Source organism: Gymnogyps californianus, chromosome Z, assembly GCF_018139145.2.
Source record: "Gymnogyps californianus isolate 813 chromosome Z, ASM1813914v2, whole genome shotgun sequence".
NCBI classification, from domain to species: domain Eukaryota; kingdom Metazoa; phylum Chordata; class Aves; order Accipitriformes; family Cathartidae; genus Gymnogyps; species Gymnogyps californianus.
Window position 1 is genome coordinate 85,198,601 of NC_059500.1, and position 21,251 is coordinate 85,219,851.

The 21,251-nt window shown below is 50.6% G+C and overlaps 1 protein-coding gene across 1 annotated transcript; it reads left to right on the top strand.

Annotated features, from left to right (window-relative positions):
• The first annotated feature begins 12,538 nt into the window (after window positions 1-12,538).
• Window positions 12,539-17,742, top strand: GRP (gastrin releasing peptide). Its single transcript, XM_050913647.1, has 3 exons — window positions 12,539-12,692; window positions 14,104-14,354; window positions 17,569-17,742. Exons 1-3 carry the CDS (start codon window positions 12,539-12,541, stop codon window positions 17,620-17,622), a joined length of 459 nt encoding a protein of 152 aa, XP_050769604.1. The 3' UTR covers window positions 17,623-17,742.
• Window positions 17,743-21,251: the final 3,509 nt, after the last annotated feature.

The following is a 21,251-nucleotide window of genomic DNA, read 5'->3' on the forward strand; positions in this document are numbered from 1 at the left end:
AGACTCTTCTCAGTGGTGCCCGCTGACGAGGCAAGAGAAAATTCCATCTGAACATTAAAAAACCCCAATTTTTACTGTGCAGGTGGTTGAACACTAACACAGGCTAAAAACATGGTGAAACCACTAAAACATAGTACAGCTATTATGTAGGGTAAAAGACTCCCCCCCCCCCGATTTAGAACTCTTATAAGAGTTTCTAAAAAAACCTGTTATAGTATTTCTGTTGATCACTAGCAAGTTTATCTTTTCTGTGAAGAAATACATCAGTTTGCTAACTGGTGGCTACTTTGTTCAGGCCTGTTTGGTTGGCTGCCTATGAATGCTTAGAGGTTACTCACGACCAACTGGATTGGGTTGCTCTTGATTCTGTTCTTGACTTTCATTCCCGTAATTGTCTGAGCTACTTTAAGCCAACCATTTCCATTTCTGATGATCTAGTTAGATAGTGCTGCTTATTAATTTCCGTAGACTAGAAGTCAGGGAGGGAAGGAGTGCCAAAAGTTTTGCCCAGAATCTAAATTTCTGGTATAAACGCTTTCCTTCTGCTAGATAACAGTACAGAATCTTTTAGTTCTTAGGGTGATAAGCAACAATAAATGAGCTTTGATGGTGAAATGCATATTAGAAGAATGTTTTCTTTCTGCTGTGAGTAAATTGCACTGTATGATGCTTGAATGATTTAATGTCCGCTAAATATTATTAGTGTTTGCAGCGGAGAGAATTCAGTTTGCAGTTTGATATGTTTCGTAACTGAATGTTACCAGCTTTTCCTGCTAGTCTTGCTGAGAATGAGTTTGAAGCTGAACTTGCCGATCAGCTCCAGTTGCTGAGATCAGATGACCCTCCTGCTGCAGAACATGGTCATCTATCTCTTTTCATGTAAGCTCTCATGTTCAGTGGAGCCAATGCAATTTGTGAAGCCAGGAAGAAGTTAGTAGTTCTCTGCTGGGTTTGAGTTGAGCAGGCTCAGCAAAGCACATGGGGAGGGGCGGGAAACCAGGAGCATGATAGAGGCAAAGGAGGAGGAACGGGTTTAGCCTTTGGGAAGTGAGGTGTTAGATTTTCCCAACTATAACGTGTAACTTTGTGTTTAAAATTTAAGAAGGATGTGAAGGTATTTGAACGTGTCCAGAGGAGGGCAGCAAAGCTGGTGACAGGGCTGGAAGGCATGTCCTGTGGGGAGCGGCTGAGGACTCTGGGTTTGTCTAGTTTGGAGAGAAGGAGGCTGAGGGGCAACCTCATTGCTCTCTGCAGCTCCCTGAGGAGGGGACGTGGAGAGGGAGGTGCTGAGCTCTTCTCCCTGGGATCCAGGGACAGGACGCCTGGGAATGGCTCAAAGCTGCGCCAGGGGAGGTTCAGACTGGACATTAGGAAGCATTTCTTTACCGAGAGGGTGGTCAAACCCTGGAAGAGGCTTCCTGGAGAGGTGGTCGATGCCCCAAGCCTGTCAGTGTTGAAGAGGCATTTGGACAGTGCCCTTAATACCACGCTTTAACTTTTGGTCAGCCCTGAAGGGGTCAGGCAGTTGGACGAGACGATTGTTGTAGGTCCCTTCCAGCTGAACTCTATGCTATTCTATTCTGTCCAATTCATCTGTTTATCACCTCTCAAATGATTTGCAGCAAGGGCACAAGCCAGCCCCAAATTAAATTTGTGTATATTGCTGCTCCTTGTGCTTCAAGCAGAATTTTACATACACTTTTCAGAGGTAAGGGACAAACTGCTTGTGCATATGTTTCAGCAGGTTATAGATGGGGCTGACTAATAAAAAGTGGGTTAAGATCCTACATATTTGATACATCAAAGTGCTTTCCCTTTTCTACAAATAGAACTTGTTTCTTCAATTGCCTGCTCTGATTCTAGGCTGCAGCTTCCCTTTGAAGTCAGGACAGATCAAGGATATAATTGGTGGATCTAATGGCTTATTAACTGGAGGCAGAGTGCTCCATTGATCCTTGAAGCTGTGGTAACTGGTTCACCTCAGCTCACATGCTGCTTAGACATCAGTACCCCCCGGGAAGGACGGCTAGCTTGGCTATTGGTGTGAAATACTGTGCATTGTGTCACCGGAGAAAAGAAAAGACAATTTTAAAGCAAATGCCTCCATCCTAGCAAGGCCTCTGGACGATTTTTTTTTTTTTGAGGAAGATCAAGATGCTAGAGGCGCAAGCAGTATGTTTTTAACTGAGCAGTTGGGAGTAGGAAAAGCTCAGACTTTGTTTTTTTCTTTCTGGTTAGCTGCCTTTTCACAGCTCGGCTGAAAACTGCCCCTGTGCACCCAGAGCTGTGCAGGCTGCAGCATGTGCGGAACGGGGCCACGGGCATCGTGGGGTCCCCCAGGCTGGGGCCATGAACGAGGGCTGGGCACCAGCGCAGACCCTCGGGCTGAGGGCAGGGGCTGGTCCCCGTGGCCGTGAACACTGTTGCGCTCACAGGAAAGGGCTGAGCGGGAGATTGGCTTTGTTCGGTCCCCTCCGCTTCTCTCTCCTCAGCACTTTGGTGTTTGACGCCGGGGTCACAAAGGCTGGGGGTGCGCAGGGCAGCCCCAGCACTGCTTGCCCCTCACAGCCCTTCTGGCAGGGCAGCAATGGAGGCCTCCGAGTCCTGGCTGCCAGACATTCAGGCTGAACTGCTGCCTGCGTTGGTAGAGATAAAGCGAGTACATGGAGTAACTGGAGAGAGAACTCCAGTTTAAGCCTTGTTTAGCAAGTCATTTCTCTCTGTTTAATCAAGATAGTGAGCAACAGTGATGAAAAGGACATTTTCCTCTGCGTGCATGGATTTTATCAGTGTTTCTTTGAACATCTTGGGGGCCAAAAGCAAAGAAAACATAAGCCACCCACATGGCAAAAATTCAATATGTTTCTCTGCTACACAGCTTGGCTTAAATAAGTATATTCCATCTCTTCTGTCATCATTTATACTCCAGTACACTGCTTTTGTATATAGAACCAACTCTGCTTCTCTGTCATTTGTGTGTGAATATGCTATCAGCAGAAACTATGTATACATATGCTATATATAGTCTGTATCTATATGTAGGTATATGGAAATCTGACGTGGACATGATCATCACCTGAATTTTGAAGCTGTTTGAAATATGAACCTCTCTCTGTATTTGAGTTTTACAAATAAAGCACAAAGCTTGTTTCTTTTGCAATCGCATTAGGACATCAGTGTCTAGTGCTGATGACCACGTTTGCTAGAACTAAACTGAAAGGTATATGTGAAAAATTGACTGCAAGAAGGCCTGGGCACTGGGGAGCGGTGCCAGTGCACCAGCCCTCTGCGAGCCCCCGGGGCGCAGGGGCTGCATTGCCACTGCGCGCAGGGGTGCAAGCGAGGAGGAGGTGGAGATGGAGGAAGAGGAGGAGAGGAGGCGGAGGAGAGGAGGCCGCCTGGGGTTTTTGTTGTTCTCTGGGAAGGACACACAGTGTGACTCTGCCCCAGGGACGCCTGAAGCCTTGGCTCGCCTTCCCAGCCAGCTCAGTGCCCCAGCGGTTGCAGGGCAGCCGGGGCTGTGTTGGGCACCTGACCGTGGCCCAGGGGCTCGGGGCTGGCCACGGCGGCTCCCTGCTGCCAAGGGACAGTGACCTTTCCGCCAGCCGCTGGATGCGGTGCTGTTTTCCTGCTTCACTTCTTGCGTCGGGAGTCTGGGGCCACCCGATAGCCTTACGGTTTGCTAATTCCTGTCCTTTCTGTCACCTGCACTTGTCCTGCTGTTTGTCTGTTCGCTCTCTGGATGTTTGTCATGCAGGTTCCTCAACTCTATTTTCTCCAACACATATGGTGTTTGTAAATCCAGCATCAGCAGCTGTATGTGGAAGAAAGTTGACATTTAGGAAATAAAGCTTGTAGTTTCGCATTTCCTTGGTGCTTATTTTCCATAGATTTAGTTGCAAACTAACAAATGGGCAGATGAGTCACCTGCTGGTTGCTGCTCTCTCCCAGCTCCAGCTCATGTGGAAATCCTGCTGCAATAGCTCAGACTGTCCAGGAAAAATGAGCCCTGCCCCCTTACCATGAACCCCACGCTTCACCTGCTCCCTGAGCCCTTCCCTACGCAGAGGGCTTTTGGCAGAAACCGTGGCTTACCAGAGCTCTTCGCACCACGGCCCCGTGTTTCCAGATAAACACATGGCACGCTTTGAAGCCAACGCAGAGTCTGGAATTGCCCTCGCAGGTGAAAGGAGGCACAGTGCAGGGCACTGGTCAGACCACTGTGAAATAAACCTCTTTCATGATGGCAACTGTTCTCACCTGACAGTACATGTTCTTTCATGACAGGCAACTGTGTCCAGGCCTGAGTGTCCTAACACTGAGCGTGGCCCAAAAGTCCATATTTCATAGTAGGGACGTGTGAAAAAATGATCATGAAATGCAACTAGAATAACTGCATCTGCTCTGGGATGTGTCTCTTACATCTTATTTCTCCGAATGCTGCAATGTAAGAGATACAGATACCACTCTCCACAATGGCGATTTGCCAAATTGATTCCGATTGCCTCTGAAAGAGTGATCAGCGCAAGCAAATAGTTCTACGTTGCTCTTGCCTTGCAAGCGAGTTACTCACCCGAGCAGCAGCAGGGTCAAGGTCACCCTTTGGGGCGCAGACGGCTGAGGCGGTGCCCGGCCGCGGGGCTGCTCCAGCCACCTGCCCCAGTCAGCGCTGCATTTCTGCAGGCTCTGGAGCCACAGAATGGTGCTGGGTGTGGGCCAAGACCCAGACACGCAGCCTTGCCTGTGTCTCTGAAGACGGAGCAGAATGATGGCAGCCCCAGACGTCACGCACAGCAGGCTCCCGGGAGGATGGCAGCAGGAGCGGTCCCTGCAGTAGGAGCTGCGGCTGCCGGAGCTGGAGGGGCTGTGGGCGATCCTCTCACCCCAGGTGAGGAGCAGCCCCTGCCGCCCTGCCACACTGCGCTCCCACAAAAGCCTGACAGAGCCCACTTCCAACGAGCGCTCAGAACTGGAGGAAAAGAAAGGGAGAAAGGGTAACTATCGCATATAGCTGTGTCAACCCTCCTCCAACCATCCTGGCAGCCCACAAGAGTTCACACCCCCAGCCCAAGCCTGGGGCATGTTGTCCGATGGGCTGAGTGAGCCCAAGGCATGCTCTGTGCACCAGGGCGCTGAAGATACGGACATGAGCCGGCAATGTGCACTTGCAGCCCAGAAAGCCAACCGTGTCCTGGGCTGCATCAGCAGCAGCATGGCCAGCAGGTCCAGGGAGGTGATTCTCCCCCTCTGCTCTGCTCTGGTGAGACCCCACCGGGAGCACTGTGTCCAGCACAGCGGAGAAAAGCTGAGGGAGTTGGGGTTGTTCAGCCTGGAGAAGAGAAGGCTCCAGGGAAACCTTCTTGCAGCCTCTCAATATATAAAGGAGGCTTATAAGAGAGATGGAGAGAGACTTTTTACCAGGGCCTATAGTGACAGGACAAGGGGCAACAATGGTTTTAAACTGAAAGAGGGCAGTTTTAGATTGGACATAACGAGGGAATGTCTTACAATGAGGGTGGTGAGGCACTGGCACAGGTTGCCCAGAGAAGTCGTGGACGCCCCATCCCTGGAAGTGCTCAAGGTCAGGTTGGACGGGGCTCTCAGCAACCAGATCTACTTGAAGATGTCCCTGCTCATTGCAGGAGGGCTGGACCAGCTGACCTTTAAAGGTCCCTTCCAACCCAAACCATTCTGTGAGTCTATGGCTCTATGAAGACAACCTCTGCCTGCCCTGTGGTGCCTGCAGCAGGGCACAAGCTCTGTGCCTGCAGTTCGCATCCCCATCGCTCTGCGCTCCCCGGGACCACGAGTGTGGCAGTGTTGCTTGAAGCATTTTGTCTTCTCCGGGAAGGCTCAGCTGGGACTGCCTCTGTCCAGCCAGCAACAGTTCCTGAGAATTCAGAAACATAAATGATTCCCATTTGAATTCTCAAAATATTGAACCTCTCCACCACAAAAATCACAAAACCAAAAAATGTGCTGGCTAATGCAGCACACTGACATACACTAAGCAATAAGCCATTGCGTTAGTTAAGCTTCAACTGTCTAGGTCTAGGACTTCCTAAAATACAGCACAAACAGTATCAAATATCTTAAACTGTGCCTTATTAAATAATGTTTATTATTTCATATTGTTCAGCCTCTGTAAAGTTGTGGAGCTCTTTTCTGAAAAATGTCTTCAGTTCTTCAGGGAACTGTTACTGCAGAGAGTCAATTTTCAGGTTATTTGCAGAACACCTGCCCTGACTATAGGTTTGAAGTGCTGGAGATTAGTCTATTCAGCATCTTCAACATTTACAAAGTATTCCTTAGTGATCATGCCCTGTTATTACATTGGTGATATGCTCAAACCATTGTTTGTTCTGTACATATATTAGAGCTGTCTAACGTCAGGATCACTACAAAGAAAATGATGAAAGGCACATCATTTTTCTTTTATCCCTTTTTATTTCCATAAAATCTGCCTTGCTGATAGAACAATCATAGTTGTCTAAAATGTAAAGGAAGCAAATTAAAGAGTGTTACTGTGGTAATAGCATTTAAAACCCATTAATGTTTTCCTGCCATGGAGTGCAACAATAGTTCACTTTGCCATGGGATATATGAAAAGTAGAAAGGTATTTTAAAATTAAGAGAGCTGTTTCTTGATGTTCAAACACAAATGTATGTTGTTGGATTTCTTCTTTAAGAAAGAAAGGTTGTCTCAAATGAATGAGTCACAGTTGATAACATGCATTTATTGTACCTGGATCCTTTTCTGTTGTGGGGGGTCCAGTATATTATTTCTGTATATTACCAAATTATTATTTTTCTGAAAATGTTAATTAAAAAAAGAATTAGAATAAATCTGTATTACCTTTTTTATCCTTACGATCAAGTGAATAAAGAAATGCTAATAATGCACAAATGTATTCAGGCAGTGGGCTGGATCCTCAGCTGGGCTGAGGAAGAGGTGGCGAGGCCAAGGAGAAAGGATGGGTCTTTGGGCCCGTCCCTGCCTGTTCAAACCTGGCTGCCCAGCATCCAAACAACCTGGTGAGCACAGACCAGGCATTCATCAGCCCACGTGTGGTCCAAACCATGGGCGCCTTGACAGCCTCTTCTGTGCCCGTGCCCGTGCACACCTTTGTACCCCCAGCTCCCCAGCTGCGGGGTGAGACCCCTCCCATGCAGCACAGCCCAGCCGCGTCCTCAGCAGAGGTTTTCCTACGTGAGCCTCTTCATCCAAGAGAGCACTGCTGACAGAGGTGCATGAGACCTCACATCCATCTGCTGTATTTGCTCTTTGTTCCCAGGGAAGGGACGGGGTACGTGATAATGCCTCTCGTGCCTTCTCCCCTGCCTGGTGCATGCCACATTCACAGCCATACTGTTAGTGAGGCTGGGTTGGGGGTCCCGTGCACGGGGGGTTGCAGGTGGCATGTGTCTCTGCTCTATTCTGGCTGGAGGGTTGTTGCAGTTGCTGTTTTACCTGGTTTCTCACCGCTATCTTGGTGGGGGTCTCAGCCATCACTGTGTCAAATTTGCTGCTCTTGACACTTTCTACATTCACGTATTGGAATCTTTCAGCATCTTTGCAGTGGTTTGGCTCAGTTTTAAATAGAAGTTTTGGTTTTATTTATTAGGGATCAGGTTATTCTGCTTCAGTGCTGAGTTCTTTTTCCAGTCAGGTTTCCCTTTGCTGAACTGTTTGCAACCCAATTCTAGCTGTGACCCACAAAAGACATGCCAGGGCACATAATGCATTAATTCATGCCCCATGAGTCCAAAGGTGCTAGCAGGGAAAGGCACACGATAAAAAGAGCAACTGCCAGCCAGGGCCAAGTAAATCCCTGGAGTTGGAGGGGACATGAGCCATGGAGCGCAGACGATAATCCTGCCTATGAAAAGTCACCAAGGCCTACAGTTGCCAGCGATCATGGCATAATAAATATGTCAAGGAGCAGCTTCTTCCTTCACAGCTCAACCTGCTCCCAAGAGCCATTGGCTGCGGCAAGCAGAGGATCCTCGTGGGCAAGCGGTGGGGTCTGGGACGGTGCCAGACAGCCCCAGGGGTCTCACCAGGGAAGCTGTGGGCACAGACCTGGTCCTGTCACACTCACCACAGGCCAAGGAGTGCAGATGTACTGCCCATTAAAAAAGCAAATTATACATTTTCTCCTGCTCAACAAAAGCCACCAAGGGCCTGAAGGGGGGCAGGGGTGGCGTCAAGCCACAAGAGTATTTATTGGAGAGATTCAGTTAGTTCATATAATTAACATATCTGCCTAATTCCCGTAAGGCCATGAGCAAGAAGCGTTGCTCAAGCACACACTCCACTGTGATGAAGGCATCCTCATCTCAGCAATACAGCTGACAGTGCTCAGCACTGTGCACAGGACCGAGTGCACACACACTGCAGCCACAGTTCCCCTCCCTCCTGCGAGCAGCGGCTGGCGGGGTCTGTGATAACTAATGACGACTGTAGCAGCATCCTGGTCCCAGCCCGGGCCGATGCCCCTGCCTCTCCCTGCTGTCGGCACACTCTGCGCCCGCCAGCCCCGAGGCTCTCCATCACGGTTCGGCTACGACCGTTCCAGCATCACCTTTCCTTCATCCCACTGCACACGTGCTCTGCCACTACAGGATGTGGAAGAGTGGGTCAGTTTACCCCAACCCCCTGGGCTCTGATGAATTTTGGTTGCAAAACTGATTGCCAGTCATTCTGACAGAGGATGAGGAAGGTCCTAAGAATGTCCTGACAGATGTTTTGATCCCAAAACCCACGTAAGCATTTCACCAGGCAGAAGAAAGCCCCAGCTATATCTTGCGGATAAGTGAAGCAGAGTTTGTGATGTGTCCAGCACGTATTACAAATAATGCAATATATTTTGGGGAAAGCATAAGTCGTGCAGCCTAGGCTGCTTTGGAAAAATACAAGCCTGCCTCTGACGCTCCCTACAGACACGTCTGGGAGCCTGCTGAGGGCTCAATATTTCAGGTCCATTATTGCGGGTGTCGGTTCTGTATATGCATGAATCAAGACACAGGTGCAAATTATGGGATTAAAGATCTTACTAGGGTATGTTTCTTCTGAAAACAGTAAGAATAGACGTCCATTGAACATACTCAATGAAGAGAGAAGGCTCTCATGATGGCTGTCAATATAAAAGCGAAGGTAAAACTAAAAGAGATAAATAGGCCTGTAGGGTTGCTTTAGTTTGGGAAAACTATTGTTTTTCTTTTCCAGACAAATAGAAAATCCTCAAACTGAGGTTTTGTTGGTGGTTTGCTTCAAATAACCCAGTTTTACTGTCTGGAGGAGTTAGATTTTTGTATTTGTTTTATGACAAAACCCTGAAAATGTGTTTTTCTTGGCAAAAATATCCCTCCACTCAAAAAGCTAATCCTAATTTAAAAGAAAATTCAAACCCGAATTTGATCAACTCTCTAAATCAGTATTTTTCACTGTAACTTTAATCACCTAAAGGGCAAACTAATTTAAACTTTCATTAAGTCCATAATACAAGGTATAAAAATGAGAGTGTATAAGGAACAATCTCAAAGTAGCTCAAGGCAGTGCAAAATGAGATTTAATGTGAAGGCATAGCCTTTAACACATGAAATGTATAGAGACGTAGTATATATACAAAATATGAGAAAGGTTTATTTGTTTGCATAGCGTTTGTGGTAAAAGAGACTTAGGACTACTGGGCAACAAGGAACTGAGTAAGAATTCATGGTTTGGCATTACTAGCCAAAGCTTACTAACAGCATAGGTGTTATATGCAGCTCTATATGACTTACTGACCAGAACATTTCAACATTGCTTTATGTTGTTAATCCTCGATAAGCCCTACATAAAGCAACAGAAGCAAAACCACCGGAAACAGCTGAAAGTAACGCAAGTACTGTGCCGAATGTAGTACTAGGAAACAACTGACTTCCTAAGCTAATTTGTGCAAATGTGGTAGTTTCAGGGAGATGACCTGCTGATGGCTTCCCCTCGGCTCGGCTGTCTGGTGGAGCAGGGTCTGAGGCAACCCATCTCGGTGGCTTCTGGAGCGACCAGGGCTGAAACAAGGGGCATCAGGAGCCGCGCCGTGCGGAGGGCGTGCTGTGCTGCACTGCGATGTGCACCGCGGTCCCCGAGGCCACAGGGAGGGATGACGGCAGCAGCCCAGGGCCGAGGCCCCAGCGCAAGGGTAGGTCCAGCACAGCAGCCTGGGGAGGCAAGGACAGACAGAGGGCTTCCAGTACAGCCGCCATAGCTTAGGGGAGCCAAATATTTGGCTTTGGGTTTTTTTTTCTGAAAATGGACAGTTTCCTCAATTTTCAATTTCCTGTCTTGAATTGCAACAAACAATTAGAATTTCCCACGGATGGCAATATTGTATTTGATCAGCTGTCACTCAGCACAGAGCACGTTGCCTGTAGCTGTACTGCAGGCTGCACAGTGAAACTCATGATAGAGCCATGAGAATACTATTGTAAATTAAACAAGAATGCATAATTAATAACCAAAATAAAAGAATGAATCACATTAATCAGTAGAAGAAAATGCAATAAACTAAGGCGAAACAAGGGAACAATTTATCTCATACAGTAGGATACACAACTGACTTCAAAAGTGATTGTACTAGATAGCTTGCCCAGCCATTATGTTAATTCACATCCATGGTAGTTTCCATTGGGTATAGTTCAGTTCCAGTCGTGCGGGGTTAGCTGACAGATCTGGCAAGTTCCTTCCAGTCAGCTCTGTTAACTGTGTATCCTACTTCCTGACGTAGTTCTCCAGACAGCAAAATCATGGCATAAACTGTACCAATTCCCATGACTTCATCCCTGTCTCTGTTGTTCTCCTCTGGGACAAACAGCACATCAGGACTCGATATCCCTCTACTACTCATCCACCTTCACTTCAGTGGAACTACTTACATGCCTGAAGTTGAGTATGCATTTAAGCATCCCACTTCTTCATGGCCTTTACAGTCGTCTATTGTCTCCTTCAGTGATTCATCCATCCTTTCCTCTGCACTACCTCTTCAGAATGGAAATCTTTCCATCCATTAACTACTACAAAGTTGGCCAGTTCCAGGTCCCTTAGAGTGCTGGAAAGTTTACAGGGTCTCTGTGCAAGGAAAGAAGAAAGTCCTGTAAATCTGAGAGTCACATTACTGTCACCTGTGACAGTAAATTTATGTGATATTGGAAATTAAAAGAAACTCTTTGCACAAGATCTTCTATTTCAATGAGCTTCAAGTGATGTTGTCCTTTGAGTTTGGTCATTTTATGGCCATTCCTCCCGCGTAAAAAATGCTGGAGCTTTTTTTTTTCCATAAGCTCTTGTAAAAATTTTTCAACCTGTTCAGTCACTTTAGTCTAGAGCAGCAAACCACTTCTGCGAACATTTTCATGCTTTCTGTAAAGTAGATTCATTTTAACAGAAACTACTTCAGAAAAATAGTTCCTGTAACCGAGTCATCCCGGCTCCCTGCTCCAGCAGTCTGTGGCAACGGTGTGAAACCCGTTTTACCAAGTCAAGCTTAACACGTGTACACACAGTCCCGCACGGCGGAGGGTAAAGCATCCCCTCACCCATCTCCTCGGCGTTTGTCAAGGCCCCTTGCCTCCCCTCGCAAACCGCACGCTCCCGCAGCAGGGCCGTCCCTCTCCATCAGCGCCTGTGCCGGGCCTGCCGCCGCTGCCGGCCCCGCACAAGGGGCCCAGGCGGGGAGGCCCTGGGCTGGCCGGGCACGCTGGGCACCACCAGCAGCCGTCCCACACGCTCTGAGGTCCCTCACAGCCGCCCGGGCCACCTCAGAGCACCGAACCACGTAAGACGAAGGGAGGTGAGGGGAAAACAAACTTCTGAGGAGTTTCTGGTTTTCGAATGTAATCGGGAAAATAACCCCCAGGGAAACGTTGGCCGGTCTCTCCAGACGTATGGAAGCGCCCAGGGACCGACTGCCTGCGGCCCGGCACAGAAACGGGCCGACACGGTAACCAGCCCAAGCACGCTCCGCGCCGACGGGGCCGGGGCCGGGGCCGGGGCCGGGGCGGCGCGGGGGGGGGGCCCGGACGGGACGAGCGGCAGCGGGGCGGGCAGCGGCGGCGGCGGGGCGCACCCCCGGGAAAGCCCGTCGAGCGGGTGCCGGCCCCGGGGCTGCGGAGGGCAGACCGGCGCCGCGGAGGGCTGAGCCCCGGGGCCGGCACCCCCTCGCCTGCCCCCGCCGGGAGCCTGCCGGGGCGGGGAGGCGGGCGGGGGGGCCGGTGCTGCCGGCAGCGGCCCCCGCCCCCGCCGGAGGCAGGACGGAGACACGGGGGGCCGGGGGCGGCGGCAGCCCCGGCCCCGTGAGGAGGCGTCAGGCGCGGGAGCTCCGCTCGCGCCCGGTCCCGGCTCCGTATAAATGGGGGGCGGCGGCGGCGGCGGCGGCAGCGCTTCGCACAGACGGAGCCGGAGCCGGAGCCGGCCCGCAGCGGAGGGCGGCTCGGCGGCAGCGGCAGCGGCACCGGCACCGGCAGCGGCAGCGGCACCGGCGGCAGCGGCAGCGGCACGATGGGCGGCGGCGGCGGCGGCCCGCGGCGGCCCGGCGCTCTGCCGCTGCTGGCGCTGGCGCTGCTGGCGGCGCAGGGCGGCGCGGCCCCGCTGCAGCCCGGCGGCTCCCCCGCGCTCACCAAGATCTACCCCCGCGGCAGCCACTGGGCTGTGGGTAAGTCTCCGTCCCGCCCGCCGCTGCCCGGCAGCCCGCCCGCTCCCTCCCCGCCCCGGCTGGCCGCCGGACCGACCCTCCCGCCGCCCGGCCCCCGGCCGCGGCGGCTCTCCGTGCCCCCGGGGACAGCGGCGTGCCCCCTGCAGCGGCTCGGCGGCCTCGGCCGGGAGGACAGGGTCGCCACGGCCCGGCGCCCCGCCGGTCCCGCTCCGCTCCACGCGCGGCCCTTGTCCTGCCGGCGCCGTGCGCCCCGGAGCCGACGGCGAGGTGCGAGCGCGTCCCCGACGAGCGCTCCCCGGTACCGGCCGGCGGGCGCTCCCCGGTACCGGGCGGCGGCGGCCGGGCTCTGCGCGCTGCCTGGGGACGGGACGGGCCGGGGCAGGGCGGGGAGCGGCGCGGTCCCCGGGGGCCGGCAGCCCCCTGAGCGAGAGCGGGCCGGCCGCCGCAGACAGCCCGCCGCCGGCGGTCTCCCGGCCCTGAGCACCGGGCGCGGAGCAGCGCTGCCGCGGAAGCAGCCTGCGTCCCGGACAGCCTTCGGCCTCTGCCCCGGCACCCCGCACTTGCGCGGGGCAGAGGGTGCGGGGTAACGCAGCTTTCCCCGCTACCTTCGACGTGTTTATTTGCTGGTTATGTTTCCTACCGCTACCTTTGCTCAGAGATGCAGGAACCCAGACCCAAGCCCGAAGGCAGCTGAGCGGGACCCACGAGCTCCCCAGCACCCCAAGGCGCAGTCAACACCTTGGGGAGCCCTGGTCCCAGCCGGAGCCCCGGGGCCGGAGCCCGGAGGAGGCTCCTCCGGTGCTGCCTCCCCACCTCCCCTTCCCAGTAGCCTCCTTTGCAGCCTAAAGCCAACTATGGTTTCATTTTGATGACAGTGAAGTATGGTACATCAAAAGTGCATCCCGTTTAGCTCCTAGAAAGGCACTGGAACATAGTGCTTACCCTAGAGTTCCCACATCCCGTGTCAAGGCAGGGAAAGTCTAAAACCTACAGCTTCTCCATCCACTTCTTTTTCCAGCAAATCTTACCAGGTGCCTCTCCCTAGCTCCAAGCAAAATGCTTGGGTATCTCTGCCCCATTCTCAGCAACGTGTTCTCTGACGATGTAGCACAAGAGACAGAGGAAATTGTGTGTGACACTGTGACAAAATCTCCAGTCCCAGTTGTGCTTCAACTTTGACACCATCTAACCCCTTGCCTTGCCTTGCCTTGCCTTGCCTTGCCTTGCCTTGCCTTGCCTTGCCTTGCCTTCCCTTCCCTTCCCTTCCCTTCCCTTCCCTTCCCTTCCCTTCCCTTCCCTTCCCTTCCCTTCCCTCCATACTATCAGTCAGTAACAACTTCCAGCCGATGTTTGAACACTCAAATCTATACCTGTTTTGGTTAATTTCATGCCACTGACATTGTTGTTACAGGACATTTAATGGGGAAAAAGAGCACTGGAGATTTTCCTTATGTTTATGAAGAAGAAAACAAGACACCGTTTTCAGCATTACCTGAAAATATCAAGCAGCTGGAAGACTATCTGCAGTGGGAAGAAATCTCAAAATATTTGCTACGGCTGCTGGAAGGGAATGAAAATAAAAGTGCTCACTTTTTAAAAGGAGACCTTCCCTGGTATAGCAGGAACACCTGGGAGACAGATGACAATAGCAGTTGGAAAGAAGTGAGTAAGATAAAACCTGTAAAAATGCTCCATGTATTCAAATTTCATTTTACAGTAACATACCAGCTTCCTCTAAATTGTGGATTGTCCAGAAAAGTAGCAGAAAGGCATCTCATGCACTAGTCGTTCAGTAAAGTAAGACTCTACTCTTGATTACAGATTGTCACTCACAGATTGTATTTTTTATGAATTAATTTGCTACTGGGCATAAACTCAGCAAGCATTAAGCAGATTTTAGTGCCTGGATTCCCTTCAAGCTCCTTGGTCGTTCCATTCTTTTCTTTTCTAGCACTTCAGGCTCAGATGCCCGCATCAGCACCAAGTTCTGTATTAACCTGGCAAAAACAAGCTAGTGTGAAAAACAGGCGTGACTATAGAGGGCAGGAAGAAGGCGAAGTGTATTGTGTATAAAGCCACATCATATCAACTGTCTCCCTCGCTTGCCGTTCTGGCTGTCATGATCTTGTCTGGCTTGTGAGGTACTGCTGATGAGTGGATAGAGCAACTGGGCTGGAGAGTTTCTTCTGTTCCCAGCTTTAGCTTTGTCTCGTGCAAGTCTTTTCCCCTGGCTGATGGTGCTGGCTGCTACTGTGGTCATTTGTGGTCTTGCAAAATGTGTCTGTGCCTACTGATAAGCTACAGTGTGTGCCTGGGACCCACCTCTTCTTCCCTCCCTTAGGTTAATGTACTTCTTAGCACTATTTCACAAGATAACAACAGATTCACCCCTGTTCTTTTGGAAAATCCTGTAAAATACACTTGGAAGGATATTAGTGAGGTTTTACAGAAAGTAATCAGGGTCTAAATGACATAATGTAAATTGCAGAATTTACTAGAAAACTCCTTTCTTTATAATGCATCAAGTACAGTAATGATGATATAGCTGCAGAATTCTTTTGGGTGACATTGAAATAGAATAAAAAGATTAATACACCCCCTTAAAGACATTAATGGGAAGATTTTTTTCTTTCCATATTCTACTGTAATATGATGTAGTTAATATTCCTGGGCTAAATTCAGCCCAGTCTCCCTCCTGTAATCCTGGTGCAGTGAAGTCAGTGAATACTTTGGTTTTTACTTGAATATGGATAAAAATTTACCCATTAAAGTAAGTTGTGATTTAAGTCACTTACACTACTGATATGGACACTGCCCATAGGTTTCTTTCTGGCTATGGCTTTATGACAGTGATGGTTATAACAGCTGTGATTAATACTATCTAAGAAGGAAACTATTTATCTCATCTTCAGCTCTGCAGTGTGCAGCTTTGTAATCAAATTAGATGGACAAATTCCATTATGTTATGTAAAGAGGCAATATCTACATTTTTGTGGTCAGACATTGAATATATACATGGAATAATGAGATTCTTGCCTTAAATATCCAGATTTCTCCAATGATTGGTAAAAAAATGATGTCTTTCATGTGACTAAGATATATGACAACTTGCAGAACCTCATTTTTCCATAGAACCTTTGATTTCCAGCATTCAACAGTTACTTTGTCTCCATCTTGAAGTAAAACATAATCGTGGCAGTAGTACGTAACCTGTGGTTTCCTGCTGTTGGACACAAATACCTGGTTATATGCAGCCTAGATAAGATACGATGTATTGTTTTTCCTTTGGCTTCGGAAAGTAAAAACCCAGCACCTGAGAGTCAAGCTATATATATTTTTGAGATCTGCCTTCGAGATGAAGAAGACCTGAAGATCAAAAGGAATGTGCTTGACTTTTTAGAGCGTCGTGATACTTTCCTAAACACTTAAATAATGATAATTGTTCTTTTTAATAAAGGAGGCCTTGTTTTTTTATAAAGGTGGAATTCTGGTATACATATGAAATTCAGTCATACATGTACACAGTGATACAAGAGCATAAATGACCTTTGGATTTTGATTCTGTAGATTTTTCTGGATGTGAGGGGTTCCATGTTGCACAAGCTTTGATTAGACAACACCTTTGTTTAAGGTGCTGCTGCACCGCAGCTAATGAAGGTGTCCATGTACAGGAATGATGAATGTAGCTACCTGCCTCGGTGGAAGATGGCCAGGTAGAGTAAACTGACAGTGATGGTGCAGTGCCTGTGAGAAGATTGTACGTGGCATTAAATGCTTTTCCAGCCATATTGTGTCTGAGTTTGAAATACAAACTAATTTCTATTAGGAAGAGCCAGGCACCCCATTTACAGCGGGTTGCTGTTCCCTGTGAAATGGCCCGTTGGCTTGAGGGACTGAGACGGGACCAAAAAAAGGTAAATCGTGAACCCTGCTGGCAGCTGCTGGAATAGCTGTCCCAAGGCCGTATCGCCGTCGAGGGGCTGCGGTTCTCACAGGCTGAGCACGCACTGGCAGGGATGCTAACCCCGAGGAGTCTGTCTCTGCCTGTGTGCAACCCTGTGTTCCCACCTACTGAACGTAAGCGAAGATGGGCTGTGCTGGGAAGAAATGTACTATGAGGGCTTTGTTTCACGGACTCTTTCAAATTTAGCTGATTTAATTTAAAATTCGAATTTTAAGTTTAAGATCAGAAATCCCCAAAGCTAAAGGCTGCAGAAGTAAATACAGATACGCACTTCAGGTAACTCAGTTCAGGGTCTTGCTTATTAGCTCAAATTCATTCAGTGCATTCACCACTAACGCTCACACTGTGCTGTACGTTTCTCAAGAATAAAAAAAGTCTTTCTAAAAGACTCACACAGAGTAGGGGAAGTGCTGTAACACACAAATAGTCAAAAAAGCAAAGAGACGAGCATAATAGTTCTGGGAATTAGGCTTAGGGTGGTGCACCTGAGTTGTTTTCTTCTGTTTTCAGTTAATACCAGGCAAATGAAGATCTTACCTGCTCTTTATTCTGTGAATAAATTACAGTTAAAGTAGTTAAAGATCAGAAGGGAAATCTCTCCTGCAAGTTGGCCTAAGTGTAAAAGTAAGTTGGAAAATAAGCTTTAAATTGTTTCTATGCTTTGGCTTTTTAACACTAATGAGACACTATATAAATGAGATGGCAGACAGAATTATTTGGGAGAATGACTTTCCTCGTACTTTGGCAGTTGGTTATTATGCTAACCAAGACAAATGAGGTCTGTTTTGGAAAGATTATTAGGAATGTGTTTGTTATGTGAAATCACAGAGCAGATATATATTAGGCTTATTAACTTAGTGAATGACTTTTTTCAGGACTGGTCTATAAATAATATTTTTCTCTTTTTATTAGATGATGGACTATCTGCTTCAAGTTGTGAATATGAAAGAGAGCACTCCAAGCTGAAAGAAGGTCTCTAAATCATGAAGAAATGGAATACTTTCCGTAAGAGACTATATTTCACAAGCACTTGATTGTATCAGATAATCAACAAGGTCTCTTTTCTGTAAACAAGATTTCCTTTGTGTAAAATACCTAAATACACATACTCTTGTATGTTTCAGCAATGACTAAACTCTCTACTTCATTTTCAAGGTTGCATTTTCTCACTTGAATGGCTTTGATATATATAATTGTCACGGAAGGGTCTTCCAGTTAATTATATGACTTACCTATCTAATCAGTTCATCTCTTAGTTCAAAACTACATGACATTTCAACGTTCGCAATAAACAGTACTAATAAAAAGGCTGAGTTTATACTTTTATTTGAGTTAATAAAATGGAAATTGGCTGTGCCACAGCTAGTAACAAAGAAACAACAGAATGATTCATTTTCCACTGAAGCTCTTCTTCTTGAATTGCTCCCTGGTCTGTAATTTTTTTTCCATGGAGGGAAGCTGACACTGCCTTCCCAAGGTATCGATGGGCCAAGTACAGAGCATGTGGCGCACTTCCACGTGCAGGGAGATGTGCTGAAAGATACTCTGCCTCCTGGTTTGACTCGGAGGTGGTGCAGCAGCTCAGCATGCTCCCACCGCACACTCCTCACGGTGTGTTAGCAGGTCCAGTACCACTGTGTGTCCACATGAGACTAAAGGAAGAACATGGCCTCCGAGGACAACCAGCTCGTGACACCTTTTGCGGGGCTACAGCACGTTGTAGCCAAGCAATATGTTCCTTGCTCGCCTGTAGTTCTCTGGACTGGACAGTCACACCGTCAGAGGCCCAGACAAGGAGATAATGTGCTGCCACCTTTCCTCAAAGGAGAGCACTGACAGACCAGACTGTAAGGACGACAGGAAGCGTCCGTCCACGCGCAGCTCAACACAGAACAGGAGAAGCAGGTCTGGATAAAGAGGTGACACTGCTCAGGACTGCTCAGGCCACCCCTGCAGTCCTGTGTCCAGTTCTGAGCATCCCAGTGCAAGAGCAACATGGACAAACTGGAGAGAGTCCAACAAAGGACCACAAAAGATGATTAAGGGGCTGGAGCATCTCTCGTACAAGGAAAGGCTGCGACTGTTCGGCCTGGAGAAGAGAAGGCTCAGGGGGTCTTACCAATGTGTGCAAATACCTGAAGGGAGGGCACAAGGAAGAGAGGGCCAGGCTTTTTCTGGTGATACCCAGCGACAGGAGCAGAGGCAGTGGGCACCTCTGAACATCAGGAAACCCTTCTTCGCTGCGAGGGTGACTTTAGCACTGGCACCGGTTGCCCAGGGAGGTTGTGGAGCCTCCCGCCTTGGAGGTATTCAAAAGCCACCCGGGCGTGGTCCTGGGCAGCCGGCTCTAGGTGCCCCTGCTTGCGCAGGGCGTTGGACGAGGTCACCTCCACCCTCACCCGTGCCAGGAAAGGGAGCGCCGAAGAAGAGACGAGCTAGCCGAACGCGCGTGTTTGCAGACGTAACGGCGTTCGTGCGATGAGCCGTCAAACACACGGCTCATCGGAGAGGCGCCGGCGGGCCCGCACAACCTTGCCCGTCCGCCCCAGCCCTGAGCCCCGCCGGGCAGGGCCGCGCCCCGCGGCGCAGAGCCCGCGGCCGCCGGCACCGGAGCTCCGCCCGTCTCCAGCAGGCGGCGCCCTCGGCCCACGGATGGGCGCCCCCGGGGCGCGGGGCGGGGCGCACGGGAAGGGCTGCGGCGGGGCGGGGCCGGGAGGGGCGGGACTGATGGGAGGGGCTGCGGTGGGGCGGGGTCGGGAGGGGCGGGGCGCACGGGAGGGGCTGCGGCGGGGCGGGGCCGTGTGGGGCGGGGCGCACGGGAGGGGCTGCGGTGGGGAGGGGCCGTGCGGGGCGGGGCGCACGGGAGGGGCTGCGGTGGGGCGGGACTGATGGGAGGGGCTGCGGCAGGGCGGGGCCGTGAGGAGCGGGGTGGATGGGAGGGGCTGCGGTGGGGTGGGGCAGGCGGGGCGCACGGGAGGGGCTGCAGTGGGGCAGGGCCGGGCAGGGCAGATGGGAGGGGCTGTGGTGGGGCGGGGCCGGGCAGGGCAGATGGGAGGGGCTGTGGTGGGGCGGGGCCAGGTGGGGCAGATGGGAGGGGCTGCAGCAGGACTGGGCAGGGCGGGGCCGTGTGGACGAGAAGTGCTGTGGTGGGGGCGGGCAGCCTGCAGAGCTTGGCCTCGTCCCGGTGCCCCAGCCCTGGGGGCCGCCGGGAGCCCCGCGCCGGAGCCTGGCCCCCTGCCTGGTGCGCCGGGCCGGCAGGGCCTTGCCGGAGCGCTCCGCTGCAAGGGGAGCCCCAGGGCTGTGTCCGTTTGTCAGGGTGTCCAGTGTGACCCAAGCGGTGCCGGTGACATCAGCTGCGGGGGGAGCTGGGCGTTCAGGCTGTTCACCGGGAGACTCCGGCGAGAGCGGGGCATTACCTGGGCCGGTGGACGGCATCACCACCGCTGCCTCCCAGCCGCACCGGGGAAGCAGCCGCTGCTCCTGCGGCGGGCGTTGTGGGAGCGCGGCGAGCTGCTCCCGTGCAGCACGGCACGGTGGGTTTCAAACTTCATTGCACGTCTCTCTTTCTTGCCAAAATTGGTAGCATACCATGTGGCTACTGCCCAGACGCACGTATGGCATTGATACATAATACTTGTCCCTTTAATCTCTCATCTGTGCCCAGTTATGCAATTCTAATTCCACTTTTCATTTCCTCTTGTAGCAGTTCAATGCTGACTTATTCCCAGAGCAGTAGTAAACTGAAGTGAGGACTAATTAATGTCCAAATGTATACCCTGCAGCCCTCTCATTCAACCCTGCAGGTCTTCTCAGACAAAACTGTGAAGAAAAAGGTACTGTAGTGCCAATTGGGTATAAAGTCAATTAGACTACTAGTGATTACCTGCACGCTTCATCTTGGATAGAATCTGAGTTCCAGGGTGAATCTCATTTATCTCAGTGGACATCCCAACCTATGCCAGCCAAAGGGAATACCCAGTGTACTTAATTGCTGTCCCAGGATTTTTATAACTTAAAAATGCTTCTCTTTTTCAATTTTACCTTTCTCTTTTTGTCCCTATTTGCCACCTTGCCCAAAGACAATGCAGCGTCTTGCCAGGAGTTAGGATTAACACTTCAGAAAAATCCCCCTGCTCGTGTGGTGTGCCAGTCCTTCCTTCCCTCCCTCCAAAGCCCTCTTCCCCCCTGGAGGATGGATCTGTGAAAAAGGCCATGTGAGAAACCTCATGTGCAGTCTAGGTTCTGCCATCAAGTCGTTTGATTTTGGCTCAATGCAAGGCCAGATTGGGACAGCTATACCCAAGTGCTTTGCCAGGACACCCAGAAGGAAAGCTGCTCAGGAAGACAATAGGTAGGAGGAATCCCTAGAAGAGCAGGAGAAGCTGGAGACAGCTCTTTCTGGGGCAGAGTGGAGGGCAGGCTCTCAGTTCCCCAGTGAGGTACAGATTACCCACATTACACAAAGTGTGCAGCAGCTCAGCCAGCGCCACGTGCCCTCAGGGATACTAGGCCATCCCTGGAAAGCTTTGCTAACACATTTGAATCAACCTTCCCCTGCCCAACTTTGGCAGTGATGAAGGCAGAGTAGAGGAAGG

Bases quoted from the DNA above. Each gene is read 5' to 3' on its own strand.
- GRP (XM_050913647.1), top strand. From the start codon at position 12,539: ATGGGCGGCGGCGGCGGCGGCCCGCGGCGGCCCGGCGCTCTGCCGCTG. The intron at 12,693-14,103 runs GTAAGTCTCCGT...TTGTTGTTACAG, and splicing joins CGGCAGCCACTGGGCTGTGG to GACATTTAATGGGGAAAAAG. The intron at 14,355-17,568 runs GTGAGTAAGATA...TCTTTTTATTAG, and splicing joins ACAATAGCAGTTGGAAAGAA to ATGATGGACTATCTGCTTCA.